This window comes from Rissa tridactyla, chromosome 11 (assembly GCF_028500815.1).
Source record: "Rissa tridactyla isolate bRisTri1 chromosome 11, bRisTri1.patW.cur.20221130, whole genome shotgun sequence".
Lineage (NCBI taxonomy): Eukaryota > Metazoa > Chordata > Aves > Charadriiformes > Laridae > Rissa > Rissa tridactyla.
The window spans coordinates 17,165,246-17,187,543 of NC_071476.1; the positions used below are offsets into that span (position 1 = coordinate 17,165,246).

The 22,298-nt window shown below is 38.6% G+C and overlaps 1 protein-coding gene across 3 annotated transcripts in view; it reads right to left on the reverse strand.

Annotated features, from left to right (window-relative positions):
* The window catches only part of SLIT3 (slit guidance ligand 3), a 519,652-nt gene that overhangs the window by 217,880 nt on the left and 279,474 nt on the right, over positions 1–22,298 (reverse strand). For all 3 annotated transcript variants that reach the window (XM_054216868.1, XM_054216870.1, XM_054216869.1), the window contains one exon: positions 6,215–6,286. In XM_054216868.1, coding sequence (XP_054072843.1) covers positions 6,215–6,286 — 72 coding nt within the window. The remainder of the gene's footprint in view (positions 1–6,214; positions 6,287–22,298) is intronic.

Below are 22,298 nucleotides of genomic sequence, written 5' to 3' on the forward strand. Positions count from 1 at the left end.
TAAAAGTTCTCCAGAAAAAGGCATTTCTATAGTTAATCTTATCTCCAACTGATTTATATAACAAAACCTTGTAATAACAGCAGCCAGGCTCTTCAGGAGCACTTCTCCTGCCCTTTAAGACCTACAGCGAGACAAAAAGCAGGAAGAGTATACACTACAGGACAGCCTAATAAGTAATGGAATAAAGAAAAATGGAAATTTACCTCTATACTCTTGGCGCACTTTTTCTCTAAACCGACTTTTGCTCTTCCTCTGGCATACCTCGATGGCCTGTGATACAAGCTCCACGTGGAAAACTGAGGATACTCTTAGAAAAGCCAAACTCCTTGTTTTTCACCTAATTTCACCCAGCTGGTAGATACTTCATTTACTCATATACGGCCAATGGTTACTCCCTTCCGTGTTGTTTTTACGACAAGTAATGTGTACATGCTGACCAATGAAATAACTAAAGATTTTAAATTAATTTTATTCATTTACTTACATTTGAGCTAACATACCCTTGGGTAAAAAAATTAAAACAGCAATCATTTTAATTTTACTATAGTCAAGTACGAGAAAGTGAAAACAGCCATGCTCGACATTTTAAATAGAAATCTCATTTTCATTATTGTATTTAAGTATTTTGGTATCACTTATAGGAATACAATTTACGGAGTTCAAATTTGATCCTGACTGCCTCAACCAACCACAATTTCTAGCAAAATAGAGGAGGAAATCACATTTGTGTGGCATTTTCAGGCTTTCATTAAGCAATGACATCTCATATATTTAGAATTATGCCATGACTTTCACTCCCTGACTCTCCAGGTTGGGAAAGCAAATAAAAATCTTCTATCTAGTTAAGACATGCCCAGAATAGCATTTTGCAAATAAGTAAAACTGACTACATAACCAAGTGTTCAGCATACAGAGGACAACCCTAGGAACAATTAAATCCTGGCTGTAGCACAAAATAACGATCCATGTTCAGAAAAGTTCTTTAAAGTTTGCTAGGACAAAAGGCAGTGTGTATTATAAGCACACTCATCCATGACATCTCTACCAGAAATTGCAGAGATTACTAAATTTTTTATGAAACAGAATCCTTTATAAAACAGGAACTATTGGATTAAAAAAGGAAAGCATGAATAACACTACTCCACTTGTAAAACACTTGCAGAGTGGATGTGTCAGACAACGTACAGCAGAACTGGGGGATGCAGACCGCAACTGGTGTGACGGATCGTGCTGTGTCCCGCTGAGCACGACTCGGCACTGCATTGGAGCTGGAAAGAAACCAGCGCACGGCACTTGTAGCTCTGTGCTTCTGGGCGTTCGTCATGCAGCAGGAAGAAGAGTGAGGCAGAAATGTTTGGAGAGAAACGGTTCTATTCAAACACTGATAGAACCATTTTAATTTATAAGAATCCTAATATTTTCATTTTAAGACTTAGGGGATGGAAGGAGGGTGTGTTTTAATTTATGCTTACATTTCACAGTCTGAAAAATTAGCCCTTTTTCTTAATATCAAATATTTAGGGCTCATTTAGAATTGAAATTACAACTTAAAACTGCTGTAGATATTTGGGTGACTGTACTTGCACCTCTTCAGTAGCACTTGTGAGTGAATTAGCAGGATTTTTCACACTAAAGCAGCCAGAGCTGAATGGTGGATTCCTGCGTGCGTAGTTTGTTGCTACAGACTCAATGACAGAGTTGGTGCTCATTCATTTCAAAAAGCAAGTAAAACTCAGGATTTTCAGGCTTAGAGATACTATATGAAAGAGCTAAACAATTAACGTGACTAACAACAAACCAACCCCCAAATCATTCCGCGCTAGCTCTGTACAGCAAGAACTCATTTGCCGCCTTTAATAGAATCCTATCCACAGACCTCCTAGGATTAGCTCTTGGTATGATAAAATCTTTCGAGTTTGGGAATTTTTTTTACAGAAAATCTGCAAGGAATAAAATGTGTTCAAGCTCCAGTCCCTCTGGCTATCATTACAAAGTAGAAGGAAAAACAGCTTTTACAATATAAAACAAGGAAAACACGCCACCTAAGTTGCCAACAGTGACTGTAATTCTTGCTGTCCTGTCCACATGGCGCAACTGCCATGTCACCACACAGTTTTCAAACTACCCCAGTAAGAAAAACCAATAATAAATAAATTAAAAGGGGTTTTTGCTAAATGAAGCTCTGTATCTTACTGAGAAAAGGATCCTAAGAACACGAGTACTGTTCAGCACTTCCAGTCTAATGACAATAGCATGGTCACTCACTCAGTATTACTAGTTTATCCAGTTTGGCTGAGCTTGTTGAACCACCTTGAAATTAATTCCTTTTATTCATGTATCCTAAGAGACTGAAGGTGAAATTCTGAGTTCTGAAAGTTTTATCTCCTATGTTTCATAATTTTGGACATTTGGAAATAAAGCTATGGACTAATTTCTAATCTACAGCAGATATGAACATCATATTGCCACACACCACGAGGAATACTGGACAATTATTCTGAAGAACTCTTTGGTGTTTTGGGGGGTTTTGTTTTCTGAGTTGTTTTTTTTTAATAATCTTTAAACGCACTTACAGCTACACTAATACATATTTCTTAATAATACTGTTATTGCCAAATATTGCCAGAGGACATAAGTAAAAATTAGGCAGAGCAGAAAATTTCTCCTACTAAAAATGACACTTTTGTTAGTGAAAGTTTCACACCAATTTTTTTCAACTTTTCTGCACATTTATTTTCCAACAGTTTGTAAGTTAGTTATTAACTTTTGCCACCCCTTTGCAAATACATGCCCCTTTTGCATTTTATTGCTGTTTCAGTGGTTGCACACACCTTTCCGTGTACTGGAATGCAAGAACAAAGCCACTGAAATACGCTTTATCATCTTACAAAAAGGGGAAAGGAATTATATCAGCAAGAAAAATCCCCATTTTATCTCCAGATTAAAATCAAAACCTTTATGGGAAGCTGTACAGAAAAGCCGACGCAAAAATTAACAAAACTCTCCCCAATGCAAAACTACCAAGACAGGACGTTTAAGTAAGCACGTCGTTTCTGCATGTCGTTTCTCAGACATTATCTTCACCTTGCTGCAGGCGCAAAGGCAATCAACAGAAGGCACCAAAGTACTTTCTACTCAACGTTTTTGCAGCTTTTTAACCAAAAACTCAGAGTTACCAGTAGCACTTGGCACCTACATTATGGTCTGCAGATCATAGGATCAGCGACACCATTTGGAACATTTGAAACACAGAAGCTCATAAACAAAGAAGTGAATAAAAGGCCGTGTTTGCATTGGGAGCCGCCGTCAGTGCCTTGGTCTGATCCAAGCTTCAGTTGGAGTCAGCAACTCATTGCACCACGCCAAAATTAGCCGCAAATTTCAGTCTTGTTTTCATGTCTGTCTCTGTGCTATTTGTTGGTACAGGAACATATTCGTAACAAAAAAAAAAAAGAAAATGAAAGTAGTAAATGATAACAGCTTGTTGATAAGCAGAAATAAGTAACATGGACCATGGAGCGCTCTTCATTTTGCAAGAAAACTGCACAACTTCCTGCTGTTCCTACATCCACCAAACCACCAACCTCCTTGCACTCATTTTTTGAGGAATTCAAGGTGAATGAAAAGTGCACCCCAGAAACCAAAGTGCTTTTAAGGAAAGTGTTCTTAATTTATTTTTTTGAGTAATGCTAAGCATTTTGTCTCTCCCCTGGACTATCTACAGAATTTAGAGCTCTGTAGACGGGCAGGTGCGCAGAGAAAAGATGCAGAAATGTAAATGTTTTATATCAAAAGGTCACAAGATTTCAATAAGATAAAGAAGAAATACATTATTTGGTACCCTTGCAAACTGTTCAAACAGATAATTAGATTAATTTTTGCCAGAATTATTAAATATTTTCTACATACTGCATTACAGGTTAAAATATATCTACATAAAAAGTGGGTCTGAAATGATGAAATTTGGTTTCACTTGTTAATGTTCTTTGATGGTTCAAATAACTATTTTTTTAACATTTATGACTGTTAACAGCTGAAGATATGATAGTCTCTGGGGCATCAAGTAAATTTATTTTGATAGAGAGATTTAAAAGCTCAAACTTTCTTTGAAGGGAAACTTTGAAAAAAATTCAGATTAGGCTGAGAGTATATAATTCACATTTTGTGACTGCAAGAAAAATTCCTTTAGAAATAGGTACTATCAATCTATTTTCTCATCTTTTATAAGCAAGATTGATTTTTCCTGTAGCAGTATGGCTGTGCTGAAAATTAAATATGTATTGAAGAACTGATTATGATCTATTTTATATATCCTCCTCTTCTCCCACCCACAAATAACCGGCATAGAACTAACTAATTAAAACCAGAGAGGTAAATAAACTAATTCAATGTTTACTACATCCTGGGGAGAAGGAATGCATTCTTAGCCACTTTTTCAGAGCCTGTAGTACTCGGTATATTACAAAAAAGGCTCCATTTATTGTCCAGGCTTAAAATAGACTTAAAATAGTGAAAGTTATAGCACAGTCTACTGTCAGTGGAGGACTGATTCACTCTCCACAGATATGGAAAATCAGTCTGTCAAAAAAAAAAAAAAAGTAGTCAATTTTATAGGAGTTCATGATTTTTTTTTTCTTTTCTTTTACCACACAGTAGACTTTTCAATCTGACAGACAAGTAAAACTTTATAGTGGTAACACATTACTTTTCCTGAAAAGTGCTCTTAATATAGAATTCAAACAATACTCTCGATAACATAAGTTCCCAGATAAGAAACTCTGCAGATATCTACTGTTAACTCAACACGAGCAACGTGCACTATCTGATCTATATCAATATCCCTGCCTGGGAGAGAGAGGGGACACAGGTATCTCCGCTGTGACAGACACACAGGCATGACCACCACTCCCAGGTCCCCCAGAAACCTCAACTTGGTTCTGCCGGAACTGGCAGCAAAACTCCTTTGAGCATCAGTGCCAAGTGGGTAGGGCCCTTGGGGAAGAATTCCCGATATTATCGCATGTGGATTCAAACCCACTGTGGGCATGTGGATTCAAACCCACTGTGGTGCGTGGCACAGCGCTGTCTTGAAAGCTCGTTATTTCGCCTGTTCTCAGGAGCCGAAGGCAATGTCTTGAGCCTGCTGAATCTCCAGGTGCCAGGGCTGCGTGAGGCAGGTGCTTACTACTTTAACTACCATTTGCTGTTTCATATCATGTAATTTAGGGGCAAGTTTTTCAGCAGCCTGAGCAGGCCTTCCCTGCCGCATTTAAGTACATAGCGTTTCAGTGCTGGACCAGTATTAACTTCAGTTCAGACACTGAGGGTCTCAATTTTTGAGGGGTCCCCCCTGCTCCCTCTCCATTTTGGCTTAGGACTGTGTGCTTTCACAAGTATTAACACTTTCAGCTTTGCAGTATTAACTTTCAGCTCAGGGAGAGCTTTATATCAGTTCATATAGTCAAAACCTATTCCAGAAACGGTCTCTAAGTGAACAAGAAACTGTTAGTAATAAGCAAATTATCTGTTCAGATACTGATTTCTGGGTAATATTGGATTTTACATTACAATGACGGTGCTCTAAATCTAATGTGCTTTTTCTCTGGTAAGAGTCAGCTTTCGCTGTCAAATCCTTTTTTCTGGTCTGTGCTGCAGCTTTCACAGCCGATGTGTAAACTTTGTGGTAGATGAAGAGCACAACGTGGTATTATTTCAGCCCTCAGAGCAGGATCCTCCCCAAAAGCCAATGACTGCACTGAACAAGCCTGCCAAACGCCCGTCTCTCCTCCCTCCTACATACCAAACACCTTTTAAACAGCTTTTTGTCTAGGGAAATTGTCAGATATCTCATAATATTGTTCCCCACGAACCTGTTACCCACCCGCTACTCGACATTACGCAGACCTGGCCAGGTTTCTGGCTGCAGAGCATACATCGGATGCACTTTGAATACTGCTGAACCCCATCTGTTCCATGCAGCAGCGAGCACGGCAATATCCCCGCTCCTCAGGAGCGACAGCAGAGAAGTCATCTATTGTGGTTTAATTAGCAGTAACCCCAGCCTGGGGGAAGTGTGAGATTTCACTTTGCCACCTACAGCACGGGTCGGAGGTGGAAAGGAAGGCAGGATCTCCAACCCCCACGTTCGCCCAAGCACTGCAGCACCGCGAAAGTCGCCCCCCTGCTGCCCCAGCACAGCACCAAGTCAACTCACAGGATCTCCAGGTCGCGCAGGGCTCGGAAGGCTCCATCTTCGATGCAGCTGATCTGGTTGTTGTCCAGTTGCCTGCAGAAAGGAAGGGAGAGGATGAAGTCTGGCCAGTACGGGCAGAGCTGCCTGGGAGCGCCAGGTTGGGGGCTTCCCCGTCACCGAGGTGTCCTCCACCCCCTCGCAGCGGCTGCTCGCCACCCGGCACAGGGCTGCTCGGCTGCCACGCTGCTCCGGCTCTGCTGGCTGCTGGCTGACAGCGCCGCACGCTACCGCACACTGAAGCCTGTCAGGTCTCAGTAAATATTAATTGCGCCTTTTTTTTTTTTTTTTTTTAAAGGCAGAAGGGAGTAATTTCATTACATTAGGGCATCCAATCCATTATGAGCTTTTACCGTCATGTCACTGAAACAATTTCATTAAGCTAAAGGCCTGTAAATCATTGGAGGTCACTGTGCTGCCCTCTGTGACCTCCCAGAATGCCTTTTTTTCTTTTACTGGAAGTTGGAGTCCTCTGTCCTGACAGTACTAAATCTCCAGGCTTTATCTGCCCAAGAGCTGTGAGAGTGCATAGGGAATATACCAATTCCAAATTAGACTCAACTAATCTAATTTTATAGTCTTTTTATTATTCTAAGCACCAAATGTCTGTGGTGGTTCGATGCCTCTCTGCATTGTTACTGGTCCCATCTGGTAGCCCGTTCTATTGAAAGATTTCTGACTAAATACAGATTCTGTCTAACTGCATCAGGGAGAGCAATCCAGTGACAGAAAGCATTATACACACGTACACTTAAAACACTATTTTGCTTCAAAATGTGTAATTTAATATTTGGATGGTGGAGTTCTCTCATTTGTCTCCCTGCATACGCATAATTTAAATATATTTTACAATATATGTGGATACAGCAGCACAGCTACATCTGTCTCTTTTGCTTAGGAAATTAAAGCTGTAAGTTGTGATTTAAAATTCAGTGATTACATTTTCTGACATCTGATCCCTTAAATTTTACACTTAGGGAAATAAAATTATGTACCTACCCACGTGTAAGTACAATATCTGCATTTCATAAAAAAATAGATGTGGCTCCTGACTCTATATTATACTGTCCTTTGCACAGCATAAACTTTAGATTTGGTGAGGCAGGGACTGTTTGTCCTGGATATAGTGTCATAAACAAAGATACCAAGATTGCATTGCAGTTTCTGGTTGTTATTAAAAAATAATAAATATATACACAGAAATACCAAATATATTACACCTCTGTATAATATATTTGTATAGTTTTACCAACTTCTTTCCAATTATCTACTGTACCTGATTTTTGGTCTAAACAGACATTTGTCACAAATTTATTATTATACAACAATAAAGCACAAAGAGAGCAAATACAATCTTTATGCAACCCTTTAAAGATTGAGTTTGATCTACTAACACGGAGCATCTTGAATATGTATATATTTAAAGCCTATGGGAAACTTATCTTTAACGTAGTCTGGCCTCGATGAACACCACGTTTTTTACGATTTAAAGTGCATGAAAAAACATACACGCTACAAGGTCTACTAAAAAGCTTAGCAAGCACAAAGCTCAGCTAAGGTTTCTCATAGCTCTCGTAACTTCGGAGAACAGGCTGAATTTGGCAAAACTTCAGCGATGTCTCCTCTACTGACACATACCAGGATGTACAATCATCCAAAATGGATTTTTTCTGTCGCATAAGAGTTAATTCATAGTATATATACGTATGTATATAAGTATATACATACATATTTCTTTGTGTTCTGTTTCTCCCACCACCAAGCAAAGATGCTAAAAACACTGTATTTTTGACTGCTAGGAGGACCAGTGGCTGCTGAGTGGCTTTTTCTGAGATCCCTGCTTAGTTGTGTGGGTTGTGATAAATTTGGTGCTCAAACAGAAAGGATGGTGCATTTCAGAAGGAACAAACTTCAAATGAGTTAAATATAACGCTGGTTCCATGACTAAGTACTTTACACTTCAGTTGGCTTTATTAAGCATAAAGTTGGCACATGCTAGCATGACGAAGAGAAAGCAGGCGCAACTTGAGAATCAACTCTCTTCTACGGGAAGTACTCTATATTGCCTATTTTTACTGGAGTTATACTATAATATTGATTTTTCTGCCAAATACACTAAAATAAGCAAATAAACGCAGTGTGCTAGTCACACAGCTTTCTGATTAAAGGGCTTCATATGCGGTATATTCGTTTTTTAAAAAAACGCTACTCTCATAGATTGATTTTTGCTGAAAAAGCATAATGACAATCTTAATCTTATTTCTATAGGTCCAGTCATGCCAGCGCTAACAACCAAGTTTAGTCCCTGTGATTAATCCACAGCACCACAGCAAGGGAAACGTCTAGATGCCCAGAAGACACACACTTAGCAGGATAGCCAGTAACTAGGGAAAATATTCATTAGAGACACACCCTGATTCTGTGTGCCCCATAAACTGAATCTGCAGTGTCTCTGGGAGACATCCACACGTTTAATATTTCTTTGTAACACAGCTCATGTCTCCTGATATCTATCACGCCAAAACATTCACATCTGTGTTTAACTCTAAGCATGAGAATTTCTGCTGAAAAGGAACAGAACTATTAGTTGTCTTAAAATTAGGCATGACTGTTTTTAAGACCCTTCACCTCCCCATTTATTTCTCTATGTGTAAAGATGGAAATTTGATTTCTTTGCACTTGTACAGCACCCGGGTGAGTGGTTAAGCAGAGACTAGAGATTTGAGAGTCTGAAGCCTAAACAACGCCTTCCTTCCAAGACAATGTTTAAAGTTTTGAGAAAACTGCAGGTAAAGCCTTACAGAAAGGCAAAGACAGGTGTTCAACACATACTTTTATACCCGTGAAGACAAAATAAAAATGCTGTGATGCGGGCTAGCAGCCAGCTCACGTACTCAAAGTGGGTAAGCTGTGCATGCGGCTCTTCAATGCGCAGAACAGACATGCCTAACATTTGTTGAGAAGAACATCCTACCTGAATAAAACTAAACATATGCAGAGAAAGTAAAAATTGAACTTTAAAAATAAAAAATGAAAAAGATCAGTGTTTCAGAACAGGTGGCACAAACATTTCCTTGAGGAAGAGGTGACACAGCTCTCATTTCTTCACCGCTGCCTTCTAAATGCAGCACTCATGCACACACGGAGCACTGCTACCTGAGACACACATCGGCTGCTCCAGGCTTACAGGTAAATTTAAGAAATGGTCTCAGCCAGCAGAAGCATTTATTCAGTTTTAAATGCCGTCTCTATTTGTCAGTGTTTATACCCTTTCTAGAAGATCTTTTTCTCCTCAATATTACAAACAGGATGTTATGCATGTAATGCAATGCTGAAAAAAGGTCAGACAACACAAACTCAGATTTAAGACACAATTTTAAAATGGACAAAGTCACTTTTTATACCTTCATTTACTCCTGTCTTTTGAGGGAATGCAGCACTAAGCTCAGACTTTATCTAAAGCTATCAAGTGATTCAAATGCCTCTGAAGAAAATACGGATTCTCACACAGAAAAAGTGAGCCTCTATAGTTAAAAGAGGCTAAAGGACGAATGAAACCACAGTACTCGAGCTGTGTGAACTAGCTGTACAATACATATGGCACATTATGAGAGCTACAAGCCAAGGCATGAACAAATAAACACCAAAAAACTTTGAACCTGCAAGTTTTTGCTGTTAGATAGATACCTTTTACTTGCGTTAAAGTGTTTGTGTTAAATGTCGAATCTCTCATGTATTAGACACAAAGCACCAGACTTGGGCTCGGTGACGTTGGCAGGACAGCTCTTGCTCCAGCGTCAGTGAGCCGAGATCCCAGCCTGGGAAACCCAGCAGCTCGCGTGTGATTGAATTACCTGCTCTGACCTCACCTAAGAGGCTCCAGGGATCCCAGATCCCCGTGACAGGCAATTAGCAACCAGACAATACTAACAGACACAACGAGCAACACCAGAAGATCTTAGGGAATGGAGCAAAACATGTGAGCAAGGAAAATATTGAATGCGTATATGGGATTCTCGGTGAAGTGTGACACAGATAAATGCTTATAAACAATGTGAGAGTTTATAAAACCATTAGGAAAAAAAGGCATCTTTCATATGGTAGAGTTATAATACAAAATACCATACGTGTTATTATGATCTGACTCTAACCATGACTCAGTAGCTAGTCTCAGCTTTTATTAAAAGGCAGGAAAATTATGTGACTACATTATATGCAACTGATTGATCATTGTCTATCTTTAAAATTGATCCTTTAAAGAAAAAAAACTTAAGACACAAATCACCTTTCTACGAAATGAGAAATAATGCTGCATGCTAACAGATTTATATTACTGGACAGTCTATGGTTTGGCGAAGACACTGCTTCAACTGTTTAAAACACAATTCCCCTGACAATGTATAACTGCGGCTTATCCATTTAGATTTGTACATTATCTATCATACACGAGAGTTAAATTTCAAATAACACCTGGAAGGAACAGGACTTTACAATGTTGATATTCTTTTGCCATTTGAAATAATCCTTTAAATACCAAGGCTTGGAGGTTTTGCTCACAACAATATGGAATATCTAAGTTTCAAATGCATTTGAGACACAAACATCCCCAGCAACAAAGCTGGTGTAATTTTTATCATGATACTAGATTATGATTAAAAAAACCCAAACAAAACTCTTTTAAAATATTAAAGAACTGAATTCACCCAGGGCAAAATTTTCCAAAACTGAAATAATCTAATCTTTTACTGACATTAAAAGTTAGTTAATGTTTTAAACCCTACATATATATTTCTAGCAATGTTTCTTCATATTGTAACAACTAACCTGATGCCATATATAAGAGCTTTTGATATTTTTTTATGCAATTAGCAATACTCACATTCATGAAGAAGAGGTCCTTCAAGCATCAACACTTCTCAATAATGAACTATATAATCAGTGTTTTGTACTTTATTTGTTTCGGTGAGGGATTTTTTTTTTCCATTTACAAACATTACTGAGGCCACTGGAGAGCTCAAGTGTTAATCTGGTTTTTAATTATACTGTGACAGTAGTTTAATTAACAAAACCTCTTTATATATTTTGTCCAGAATCTAGTTAAATATTTAAATAAAAGCCTGCATTAACAAGTACTGTAAATAAAACCTTTTCAGCTTTCTTTGTTTCTCATATTTCATGTTTAGCATAAAAAGAAATGTTAGAATAGTTGCATATTTAAGCAAGTTCTACTGCTAGAGACACAAAATTGCTCTACTACTCTTACAGATATCTACTCTTATAGATCCGAGATTAAGCAAGAGTCGTTTCCTCATTAATAAACAACTTGCATATTTAACCAGAAGTATGCATATTAAAGATATTGTGTTACTTAAGTATTTAAAGGAATTTTCAATAGCCATTTCACTGGAAGGTAAATTCACTGTAACTTATTATAGAATTGTTGTTAGAGAAGAATAAGTTTTGTTAATTACATCTCCAAAAGAACCTCACTTTGGGCAACATTTTCCCAAAACTTTTTTTTTTCTAATACAAACTGCTGTGTCTATGCCATCACTTTCCTGAAAGTTTACAGCCTAGTACTGAGCCTCTTCAATAACCTGTAAGAATTAGAGAGACAGTCTATAACACCTGTTGTCCAAACCAATCCTTGTGTAACTTGGAGAATGTTAAAATTTCAAAGGAAAGTGACCCAATAAATCTACATAAAATTTCTCACCTACCAAACTAAACTCCTTATTCTTAAATTAAAATGGTAAGGAAGCCCCATAAACACTAATAGACAGTCCTTTGAATGAATAATAAATTCAATTAAACTGAAATAATATAAAGTTATTTCAATTAAGGTTTTAATGCATTTTTCATGTTTAACGTTTACTCATTCTGTAAGATCTTACTTGCAGTAGAAAATGTAAAGAATTCATACACTAAACTCAACATCAAAATAATTCTCAAGTAGAGTAAATCGGTGGTGCAAAAGACAAACGACAGAGCTGCTGTGACCAAGCTGAAATCTCCCTCTGGGATTTTTGCAACTGTTCCAAAACCCCTTTTCTTTTTTGTTTCCTAAAGATGTGGTTTTGCCAAAAGCTATGGTTGAGGCGTTGTGCAGAAAGAGCTCATCTGCATGAAATAATCGGGCATGGTGATATTCTGTCTTCGGTTTTCATACCCGACCTATGTTGCCAGGTTGTTAAGTAAGGAGGGAGGGATATCTGATTTGGAGGGGAAGAGCTGCTTATAAATAATTACTCTGCAGACTATTCAAAAGTATTAAGTATTTACTGTAATTTTTTTTATTACATTAACTCACAATTCAAAATTTTGCTATTAAAAAAATAGACATCATATTAGCTTATTGCAAAACTTAAGTGACAAATGAACAAGTAGACTACTCCTGCCTCTTCCCACGAGTATACATACACACAACCCCAAGATTTCCCTTCAATATCAGGGGGTTTAGAACAAATTTTTTTTTCTTTTTTTAACTCTCTGTGGTTGCTGATGTAACAAATAGTGCATACCAAGCACAGAAATGGCTGTCTCCATAGCAATTGGGGCAGGTTTTGCGGTTTCCCTAGTTACTCTTGACTGATAACCATCTGTTGTTCTCCTCTGCCATAGCCCCAAAGGGGAAAAGGGGAAGAAATGAGGAAGATAAAATGGGTTGTAGAGAATATGAGAGTTATTTACTATAGTGGGTTTTTTTTACATTTTCAGAAGGGTTTGCACTTACTTAAATCTTTATTTATTGTTATTTTCAGTTGACAAGTATCAAATACCACGTGTAAAGAAAAGTTCTAATTCCAAAATGTTACTCATCATTCACCTTATTAATAAGAAATCATACTAGGGAATCATATTAAGAATATCAACAGGAAATCATATTATTAGGGATATTACTATGAAACTGTGGAAAATCTGAAACTAAGGCACTTATATAGAAAAAATATGCAGATATTTAATTTGAATAATTAGTAGGAATTTGTAATGTATAAAGAGCATGGGGTAGAGGAGGCGCAGAAATTCGGCATCCACCTAGCTGCGGCAGGTGGAATAGGATCACTAAGTAACTGCTCCTTTCCACCCCTGACCTGCAACAAGGGCTGGAAGTTACCTCTACACAGTTGCGGCCATCACTTCCATTACACCCTGAGCCCTTTCCTCCCTGTGTGGTGGTGGCCTGTGTGGTGCTCTGAAGGAGACACAGGTACAGTGTGCTGGCAGGGAGCAGGCTGCCTGTGCCCGCATCCTTCCTCCAGGACAGCAGCACCGCAGAACTTGCGCCACAGGCAGCCCCCGCAGGTCCTGCTGCCCAAGACGTGTTTCAAGATGCATACTGTAAGCAAGGTCAATGTTTACATAGGCTCACGTACCATCATGGTGTTACTTACATGGAACTAATAGCACATAAGTCATGCTTATTTTGAAGGCAAAACAAGTAAGCCCCCACAGGTTAGCTGTTACAGCAGATCGATACAGCAGCGTGCAACTGGGGGCTGGGTTTTTTCCTTGGCAATGATTTTGTGTGTATGTTCTCTGTAGTAACAAGTTCACTACAGAACCAAAACTTTAAAAAAAAAAGACACAGAATGCTTCACCCCTTAATATTAAAACTTATATCAGCTGTCAGTTGACAAAGATAATAGTTGTTTGGATCTACCAATATTTCTAAACCATGGCTTCAGTAGGCCAGAGGACTGCAAGAAACTACAGAGTGACACAATAAGGCAAGGTTATTGCTCTGCTGGTTCTTAAACACAGTGCAGGACAGGAGACGTTCTGGACACAGGTGACATTAGTGCTGCCCCGAGGACACCACCCTTGGCCGTCCCCAGCTCCTGCCAGCGGAAGCCCAGGCAGCACAGGGCTGTGCAGAGCCTGCCGGGACAGGGGGCTGGAGATGCCCCTGCATACTGCCAGGATAAAGGGCGGGATGGGACGTGGTTTAGCGGTCGTTTTTGCAGTGTTAGGTTGATGGTTGGACTCAGTGATCTTAAAGGTCCCTTCCAACCTAGACAATTCTATGATTCCATGGTGGTGATTTAACAGGGTTGGCTCAGCAAAAATCATATTAATTCTGGTGTTTCATTGTTTACACATTGTTGTTATTAATAACTTACAAAATTCAGCTTTGAGAGGAAAACTAGGGCTCTCATACGTTTAAGAGGCTTAGACTTTTTCAGGAAACATGAAAATTACATGACAGGATAGAGGCTGTGGCAGAGAGCAAATGTGATAGATCTCGGCAACTAAGTGAAGGTAAACGGGCCCAAGGGCCAGACACCAGAAGCACCTCTTTTACACAGTTAGGGAGATGACAGAGCAAAAAGGAATCTTGACATTCGATCTCCAGACATCTGTCCCCTTTGAAATCCCATATTACATTAGATTAATTCTATCACCCGCAGTCATACAATGACTTGATATACGTTTTCTACCTCTTAAGATAAAAATTAGCAGGAAGTAATACCAAAGCAGTAAACGTTGTGAGTAAAGTCACAGCAGTGTCAACCTTGTTACATGGCTGGTACATATAGAAAAACTGCTAGACATTCTTGCGTTTCGGTGATTTATTTTTTTTTTATTAGAAAATTAATATTAATATTTAGTGGATGAATACCCAAACAATTAACATCTTGCACTTATGAACTGTAGTATCTTGGTATAACATACCACTAAATTCTTCAATCAGCTCCTGGTTTATCAAACTGTTTAAAAAAAAAAAACAAAAAAAACCCCAACACAGCCAGTTAATGCTAGAGAGGGAAGAAAAATTTTGAATACCTCAGTGCCCCATTTTGATTTGGGGGATTATTTTTTTTTGAGATGGTTCTGTTCGTTATTCCTCTTCTGTTATTCTATTCCTGTTCTGAATATTCCTTATTCTATTCCTTATCTGTGGTATTCTGTTCCTTAACACCCAAGAAGTGCGAAAATAATAACTAAAACCCACAATCTCTGGAGCATAGTAATGAACACTACGTATTTCAAGATGCTGCATTAGTTTTAAATCACTCTGATACAGGTTTTGAGTACTGATCCTGCTTAGCGCAGGCTCACAAGCCTGTGCTTTCTACGGGGTTCCAAAGAGCAGGCCATTTCAGCCTTAATACAGCCGTGGGCTCTGATTTGAAGATGAGTAAGTGGTGCTCCAGATGATGAAAGGTGTGGGGGGTGCTGCTTCCAGGTTTTTTGTTTGCCTTTACCCATCTTCTCTTATACTGATCTGGTAACAGCAACTTGTCTTTGAGACATGAAATTTAAATTATTCCAGTAATTTCCACTGTAGAATTGGCCACTGAAAAATAACCAATGAAAAATAAGCGTTTTCAATTACTTCAAGACAAGGAGCCTTTTGGCTTAGCTACAGCATTCTCTTGTTCACTGCCTGTCTGGGCATTATCAAAGTTAGAGATTTTGGTTTTAACGTGCAAATGCTCCTAGTCAGCCGAGGTCCACTCACAACTCCAAATTCTGACTCCTCAACTCTGACTACATATTTCTCTGCTTTGCAGGTATGTGACTTCCCAGGCCTGCAGAAAAAAGAGCAGGAGACCCACGTACATCATGTAACTATGCTAAGACTATTGCCCTCTCACTGATAGAAAACAAGGCCAGCAATGGGTACTATAAGAACATTTGAGATTTATTTTCCAGTCGTTGCTTCAATGAACATGCAATGTCCTGATCTTCTGTTTTTAAGAGTCTTTATATTTGTCATTTCTTAGCATCACATCTTATTTTGTAAGTCAGAGCTGTGGTTGACTTGTAATCAATACTACATAAGCATACGGGCGAGTTCAGATGAGTCAGTGCTAAGGGTGGGAGAGAGACCTTAGAATTCATCTTCAAGCTTCTGAGCTTTTAAGGCATTTACATCAAACTTCATTCTCACTACTCAAGGCAATGAATTCAAGTTCCACATCCAAATTCCCACTGGAATTACTTCTTATGGTTACAGCTCTGACTCTATACTTCATTGCCTCAAATTTGTTTGTTCTCCTATAGGTTAACTTAAAATGTGCTCTGGATTTCTGCAAGACCTGCTTATGCTACAATGATGAAAGGGTAAATTCTTGCTGTGCACTTTTATACTATATTCATAAAAATAGTACTCTGCACTCCTCTGGGTATTCTGCATGCTCACACATCTAACTTACATAGTTACAAAAGTAAGTTATTTACTCATACAAGTACATGTATGAGTACTTACTATATGAACAAGCAAATAACACCCCTATTACTCTGAGAAGACTGGTAAAAGGTTCAAATAAGCACCAAAATCTGCCACTTGGTTATTGCTCCAAAGTGGGGTATCCTCGGCAAACATGCAAGAGTGTAAATAAGAAACCACCATTTCCAAACCAGGGAAGATACTTCAGTGAAAAGGCAGTGATTGTCTGGGAGTGGCTCCAGGACCAGAGGGTACTGGGTCACTGCCTTACCAAGGAGCTGGGAGACTAGTGACACGAAAGCACCTTTGTCACAGAGACCCCAAACCATCAGGAAATAATTTCTGTCGGGAAGGGGATAAGCTATAAGCAATTGCAAAATGGAAAACATTTGACTGGAGCCTGCTCTGGGCCATACGCTGTACTTACTCAGCTTTAACTGCTGAACTTTCACCAAATAGCCTTCTCCAAACTCACAACCTTTTGTTTCACAAATATGAGTGTTGTCATGTCCTGTCCGCTACGTGGTGATGTCAGTGGGGGAGGAAATCTCATTTCAGAGCCTCATGCCAGAGTCCTGAGCAGGCCAGCCTAAAGGTGACTTCTCATTATCAGCATTGCCAAAGTCCACTCAGAGACATGAAAAGTTTGTTGGGCAGTTAAATAAGAATTAAAAGACCCATCCATCTTCCTCCACTGGTTACCCAGACTCAAGTTAATAATCTCATGACATATTTAAAAAAGAAAATGTCACACAAACTATGCCTCTGTGACTGGTGTCCTCCTCTGCCATCCACCCTTTTGCCCAAGAGTGGGGCATTTGCGCCATTTCTGCAACACTCACAAAACTCACCTACACTGTCAATGAAGCACCTGCTCATACGAAATGAAAGCCCAAAACACTTAACAGGGCATCTACAGAACAAGAAGGGTTAGGAAAGAATAACTACTTTCTAGACAGGAAAAAAGAGACTTTTAAAGAAAAGTCAATCAAAAGAAACCCCAGAAAAGATGGTAGGAAAGGAAAGCAAATAAAAGACCTGGCATATTAGATGGCAACAAAAATAATGTTGCTTTTGGTCATCTTGGGACCTAGTAATTATATTGATTTTGAAATACTTTGAAGAGTGCTATGGAAATACACAGCAAACTGGATGACAGTTGACAAGAAAAGCCATTTTGTTTTACTGTTTTCAAGCCAGCCAAATTCACGTCATCTGTGAAATGTTTATCACCCAGGTTAAGGACAGCAATTCATCCTGCAGATTTATGTTTACAAGCATTTTGGAACAAATGTTCCTATTTGAACACCCATATGAACCGTAAGCACCCAATATGTGCGGATCGCTACATTCAGGTTTTGTTAGCAGATCTTTAACTTTCTGAACAATGTTTTACCAAATCAACGTGGCATTACTATATATCCTGCAGGAACAGGGCACAGAGCATATGTGAAAACTCTTCCGCATATTCACCAAGGAATGTTTCTTTCCACCTACATGGAACCATAGGTCTAATTCTTTTAATTCATAAAAACAAATGGCATCCATCTATTTTTGGCATTTATGTGATTGCTGTAGTATTTGAGTCCCTCACCCGTTAATATATTTATTCATCCGCCCCGCAGATGCACAGCTGTCAGCAGCAGAAGGTGGTTTTACAAAATTTCAGGAACTGAACACAACGCTTCCAGTTCCACTAACCCACATCATTTCTAAATATAAATATGCTTCCCTGGCCTCCGGACATGTAAAGTACCAACCTAAAATATACAACAGGGGAAGTTTATATCAAAAGTGCTGAACACCACTCACTGCAATAGATAGTCATTGATAATGTTACTATTTCACAAAATACATTTATAAGGGTATAGGTAAAACATGTATAACAGCACTAACGTCTTACTGAAACACAGTACTTGAAAATAGAAATATCATCAAAACCCTGTTGGTACCTGATATCATCACATAAGCTTAGTTCTTGGGTAGAATTGAAAAGCAGCCTAACGGGTTCTGAAGTCAGTCTTTCAGCTTTCCTTTAGGATCACTATTCGCTTGGAGAGATTAACTGCTGGACAAGGAATAAGTTGACCCTGGCTCTGAAACTTCACAGTTTAGAAATCCCCAAAACAAGGGACAACCATAATCTCCAAGACAAAACACACTGCAAAACTAGGATGATAGGTCACCTCCAAAGGGCTTTATTCCATCTTGCAGGAAACTCGAGTACGGTAACTTAAAAGTCTGTATTTATAAGTGCAGGACTTCTAATGAACAGAAATATGAAAGAATCATACCATTTAAAACTAGTAAAAACAGCATCATGAAATAACTGCATCGCTAATTTACAAAGACAAAAATAGATATATTTAGAAGATGGCTTACTATTAGAAATACAGTTAGTATTATTAACTAATTTTATACCTTACATCTAACATCAATGGGATATATTGCAGATGCAGATTTATATACAGAATTTCCTAGAAGTTATAGGCATCAATAGTTTTCTCTGCAAATGGCTAATTTGTTTGTTTTTTTGAAGAAAAATATTTCATTTTGAAACTAATAACATCAACCTTCAGATCACCTTAGACATTGTGATTTCTAAAATATAAACGGTTACAAGTCTAAACTGTTCATTCACATTTACTTACTAGCAACTGAATAAAGATTCTGCAAGCCTTACAAAACTGAAGCCATTAACAAAGAATCTTGAAAGATAACTTAATCCATATGACTTTGAAACTTTCTTGTTAGGTGGTATTTTTTTTATTACTGTTTTTTCCTGACATTAGTCCATAAATATATTCATAGCAGAGACAGCTGCTTCCTCTGCCAGGATTGTCATAACACAAAGACAATCATGTGCAAGAAAACTTTTACTCCCCAGCAGGATTAGGCAGCAAGTTTGGATCAAGAGAGCAAACCAGTTACCTTACCTGACCCTTTAAACAACATCTCAAATACCTAATTCAGATTGCAATAGGACAGCACTTAAATAGAACAGCCAGAGAAAAGCCCTGCCTCAAAGTTTTCTTTCTTGCAATCAAAGCAACAAATCTTTTGTAAGTAGGTAAAGAGGATACCTGCACAATTGGCTTCACAGAACATTTCTCCCATCCTTCTCAGTCATTCTCCTAAGAGCGCTGCTTGCCTAACTTATTGGCAAGAGCTTGCTGCTTATCCCCCCCCAGCCTGAACATTAACCCTTAATTATACTTTCCAGCTGCTCCACAAGATGCGAGAGAGATGCATCTTTGAAAAGGAACATGAGCTGAAGGCACAGAGCTAAAATCCAAACAAAACCCCTAACCCTATCACCACCAACACAGCCCCCACCCAACCGGTTCAGATAACTGCGAGCCCCCTTAATTCAGTGAGTGATTCCAAGGCAAACCACTTGACCTCCTTGCAGCAGTCATCTTCCTTATAAGACTGCTTTTAAAGCAGGACCTAATCAATAGCTGATGCTGCATATGACCTGAGCTTAAGCATAAATTAAATACAAAATAAAGCAGGTTCAGGGGTGGAACTCACATACAGGGCTACTGAGGGGTCACAAAAAAAAGTAGAACGAAGAAGAAAAAAAGTAAAAAAAGTCACTCTCATTTTCACACCAGAAAGATCCATTTCCCACCACACATCACGACAAGCAATTTTGAATGTGTATGAAAAAGAATAATGTTTCACTGCACTGAGAAGCAGACTGGATGTGGTGACTCGTATGTTGTGCACCTGGAAATGCAGCAAGAACTAGCTTATGGGGATCTTGATGCAAACCATTTGCCTTAAATCTTGTGTACCACGTCACAGTTGTATATAGCCCATTAGCTTATCTGTTTAAATGAGTTAAATTCTGGGGCTTGGTGTTTGTTTTTTTAATAGTTTTTTTGTTTTAAAGCATCGTTCTATATTCCAGTATTAATAAGCATCATGACTTAGAAGCAACTTCTGATTGACAGGATATTGAAGCAGAATTATATAGGGAAATAATCTCAATCATTCTTGAAACTCTCACATTCCTTCAAAAGAACAATTAAGAAATCCTCACTTTCCCTAGTAAAACAAGAGAAAGGAAGAAGGATTCTAAGTGTGAGAACAGCACCTTGGACAAGCTGCGTATGCATATTATCATGGCATTTCTGTACTACTGTTCAATGATTCAGAAAAATAACTCCAAAAAGAGCTTTAAAAGAAAACCACAAAAGACTGGAGCAGAGGTTACTTCCACATGAAGATAGAATTCTCTCATTTGCTTCTTTGACATTTATGGGACTACCAAAGGCTAAACAAAAGCAAAATTAGATCCCACAGGCTTTTGGTAGGAAAAAAAAAAAGTAGAGGAAAATGATACTCGGTAGCAGAAATCAGTTGTACAAATAAGACCGTCATCTAACGGCACTTTTCAATGCTGCCATCTCGCATTTGCCCTATGTCACCTTGTCTTAAACAAAAATGTTTTTGCACTTGCCTACTCAAAGCTATTATAGTAAAGCCGTTCTCTGATTTACACCTAGATAATCAACTTTACTTCTATTAATCTCATATCTAACAGATTAATCTCATATCTAACAGATATTTGAGTGCCTAAGGATTCCCTCTGTGCTTCACTTAAGGTTAGGACCTTATTTTACACTGGAAGAAAACATTGCATATCCAAGCACAAACAATATTTTTTAAAATAAAAGAAAATGAGGATCCTCCATAGGATCTTCTTAATATCCACGTAGGATTCACATGATCTCAGCTTCTTTTGAGGAAATTTTCAAATGATGCAGTAATTTAGCTGTTTAAAAGGACTGTATAAAATCCCTTGCTGTATAAACATAGTGAACAAATGTTCATACAAAACCAATTTATGATGAAAAGACTGTAAAAGACAATTATAACATTACAATTAAATTCTTTTTTCCTCCCAAAATGTTTTCCTTTCAAGGCATAACAATTTTGGATTGAACTGAATTGCAGGTGGCTTCGTTTTCCTACAGCCACTTTATCTCGTGGAGCCACCCAACTGCAAGACAGCGAAGCCATATAACAGACTGAATGAGAAACATAATCGTTCCCTTCTGTGCTCTAAATGTGGCAAGAAACTACACAGGCTTGGTTGTTGTCGTCATTATTGTAAATACCCGGTTCTGCTCTCGCACAGCAAGCTGCAGCTGAGTTGAAGGCTGACAATAGCCCAGCAGCAGCCTTGCTGAGGTGGGGTCAAGAAGGGCAGACATCCATCTTATTTTGTGGTCAAGGAAGAGCGGTGCAGGAAATCTAGTCCCTCAATCAATTATCAAAATTAATTTTTGAGCCTAAGTCATTGCCTTCTGGAGAAAACAAGAATACGTTCACTTACCTGTTTTGCATCAGTGTTTTCATCACTTTTTTTTAATAAAGTTAGATTAAAAATAATAATAGTGTTATCCAGAAAAAGTGATGCTGTATTAATTAAGAACTGAGGAAGTTTTATTCACCTTAAAAGGACAACAAAGCCAGGAATACAGTTGTCTATTTACAAAATGAAACATCAAAACTTAATCCCAGTGAAATGGTAAAACAACCTGAGACTGCAGAGACCCACAGTATCTCTGCTGTGATGGCCGAAAAGCACATTGGCTCTTCAAAACTGATTGTGAGCAGCAGGTCAGCGCTCCCTGCAGGTCCCTTTGCTGGAGGCAACATCTCCGTTTTGCACAGAACTGATCCTGCCTGACACGTCCCGCGGCAAAGCGTGGCATTGCCATGGAATGAGCAGGCACTGCCCAACTCCTGCTCTCGTGCCAAAATACCCTTTTTCTTTGTAGCTCAAAGACATGTGTTGCACTGACTGAAGAGCTGAGCTGAAACACCAGGGGAGAGGTAAAAGGAAAAAAAAAAAAAAGA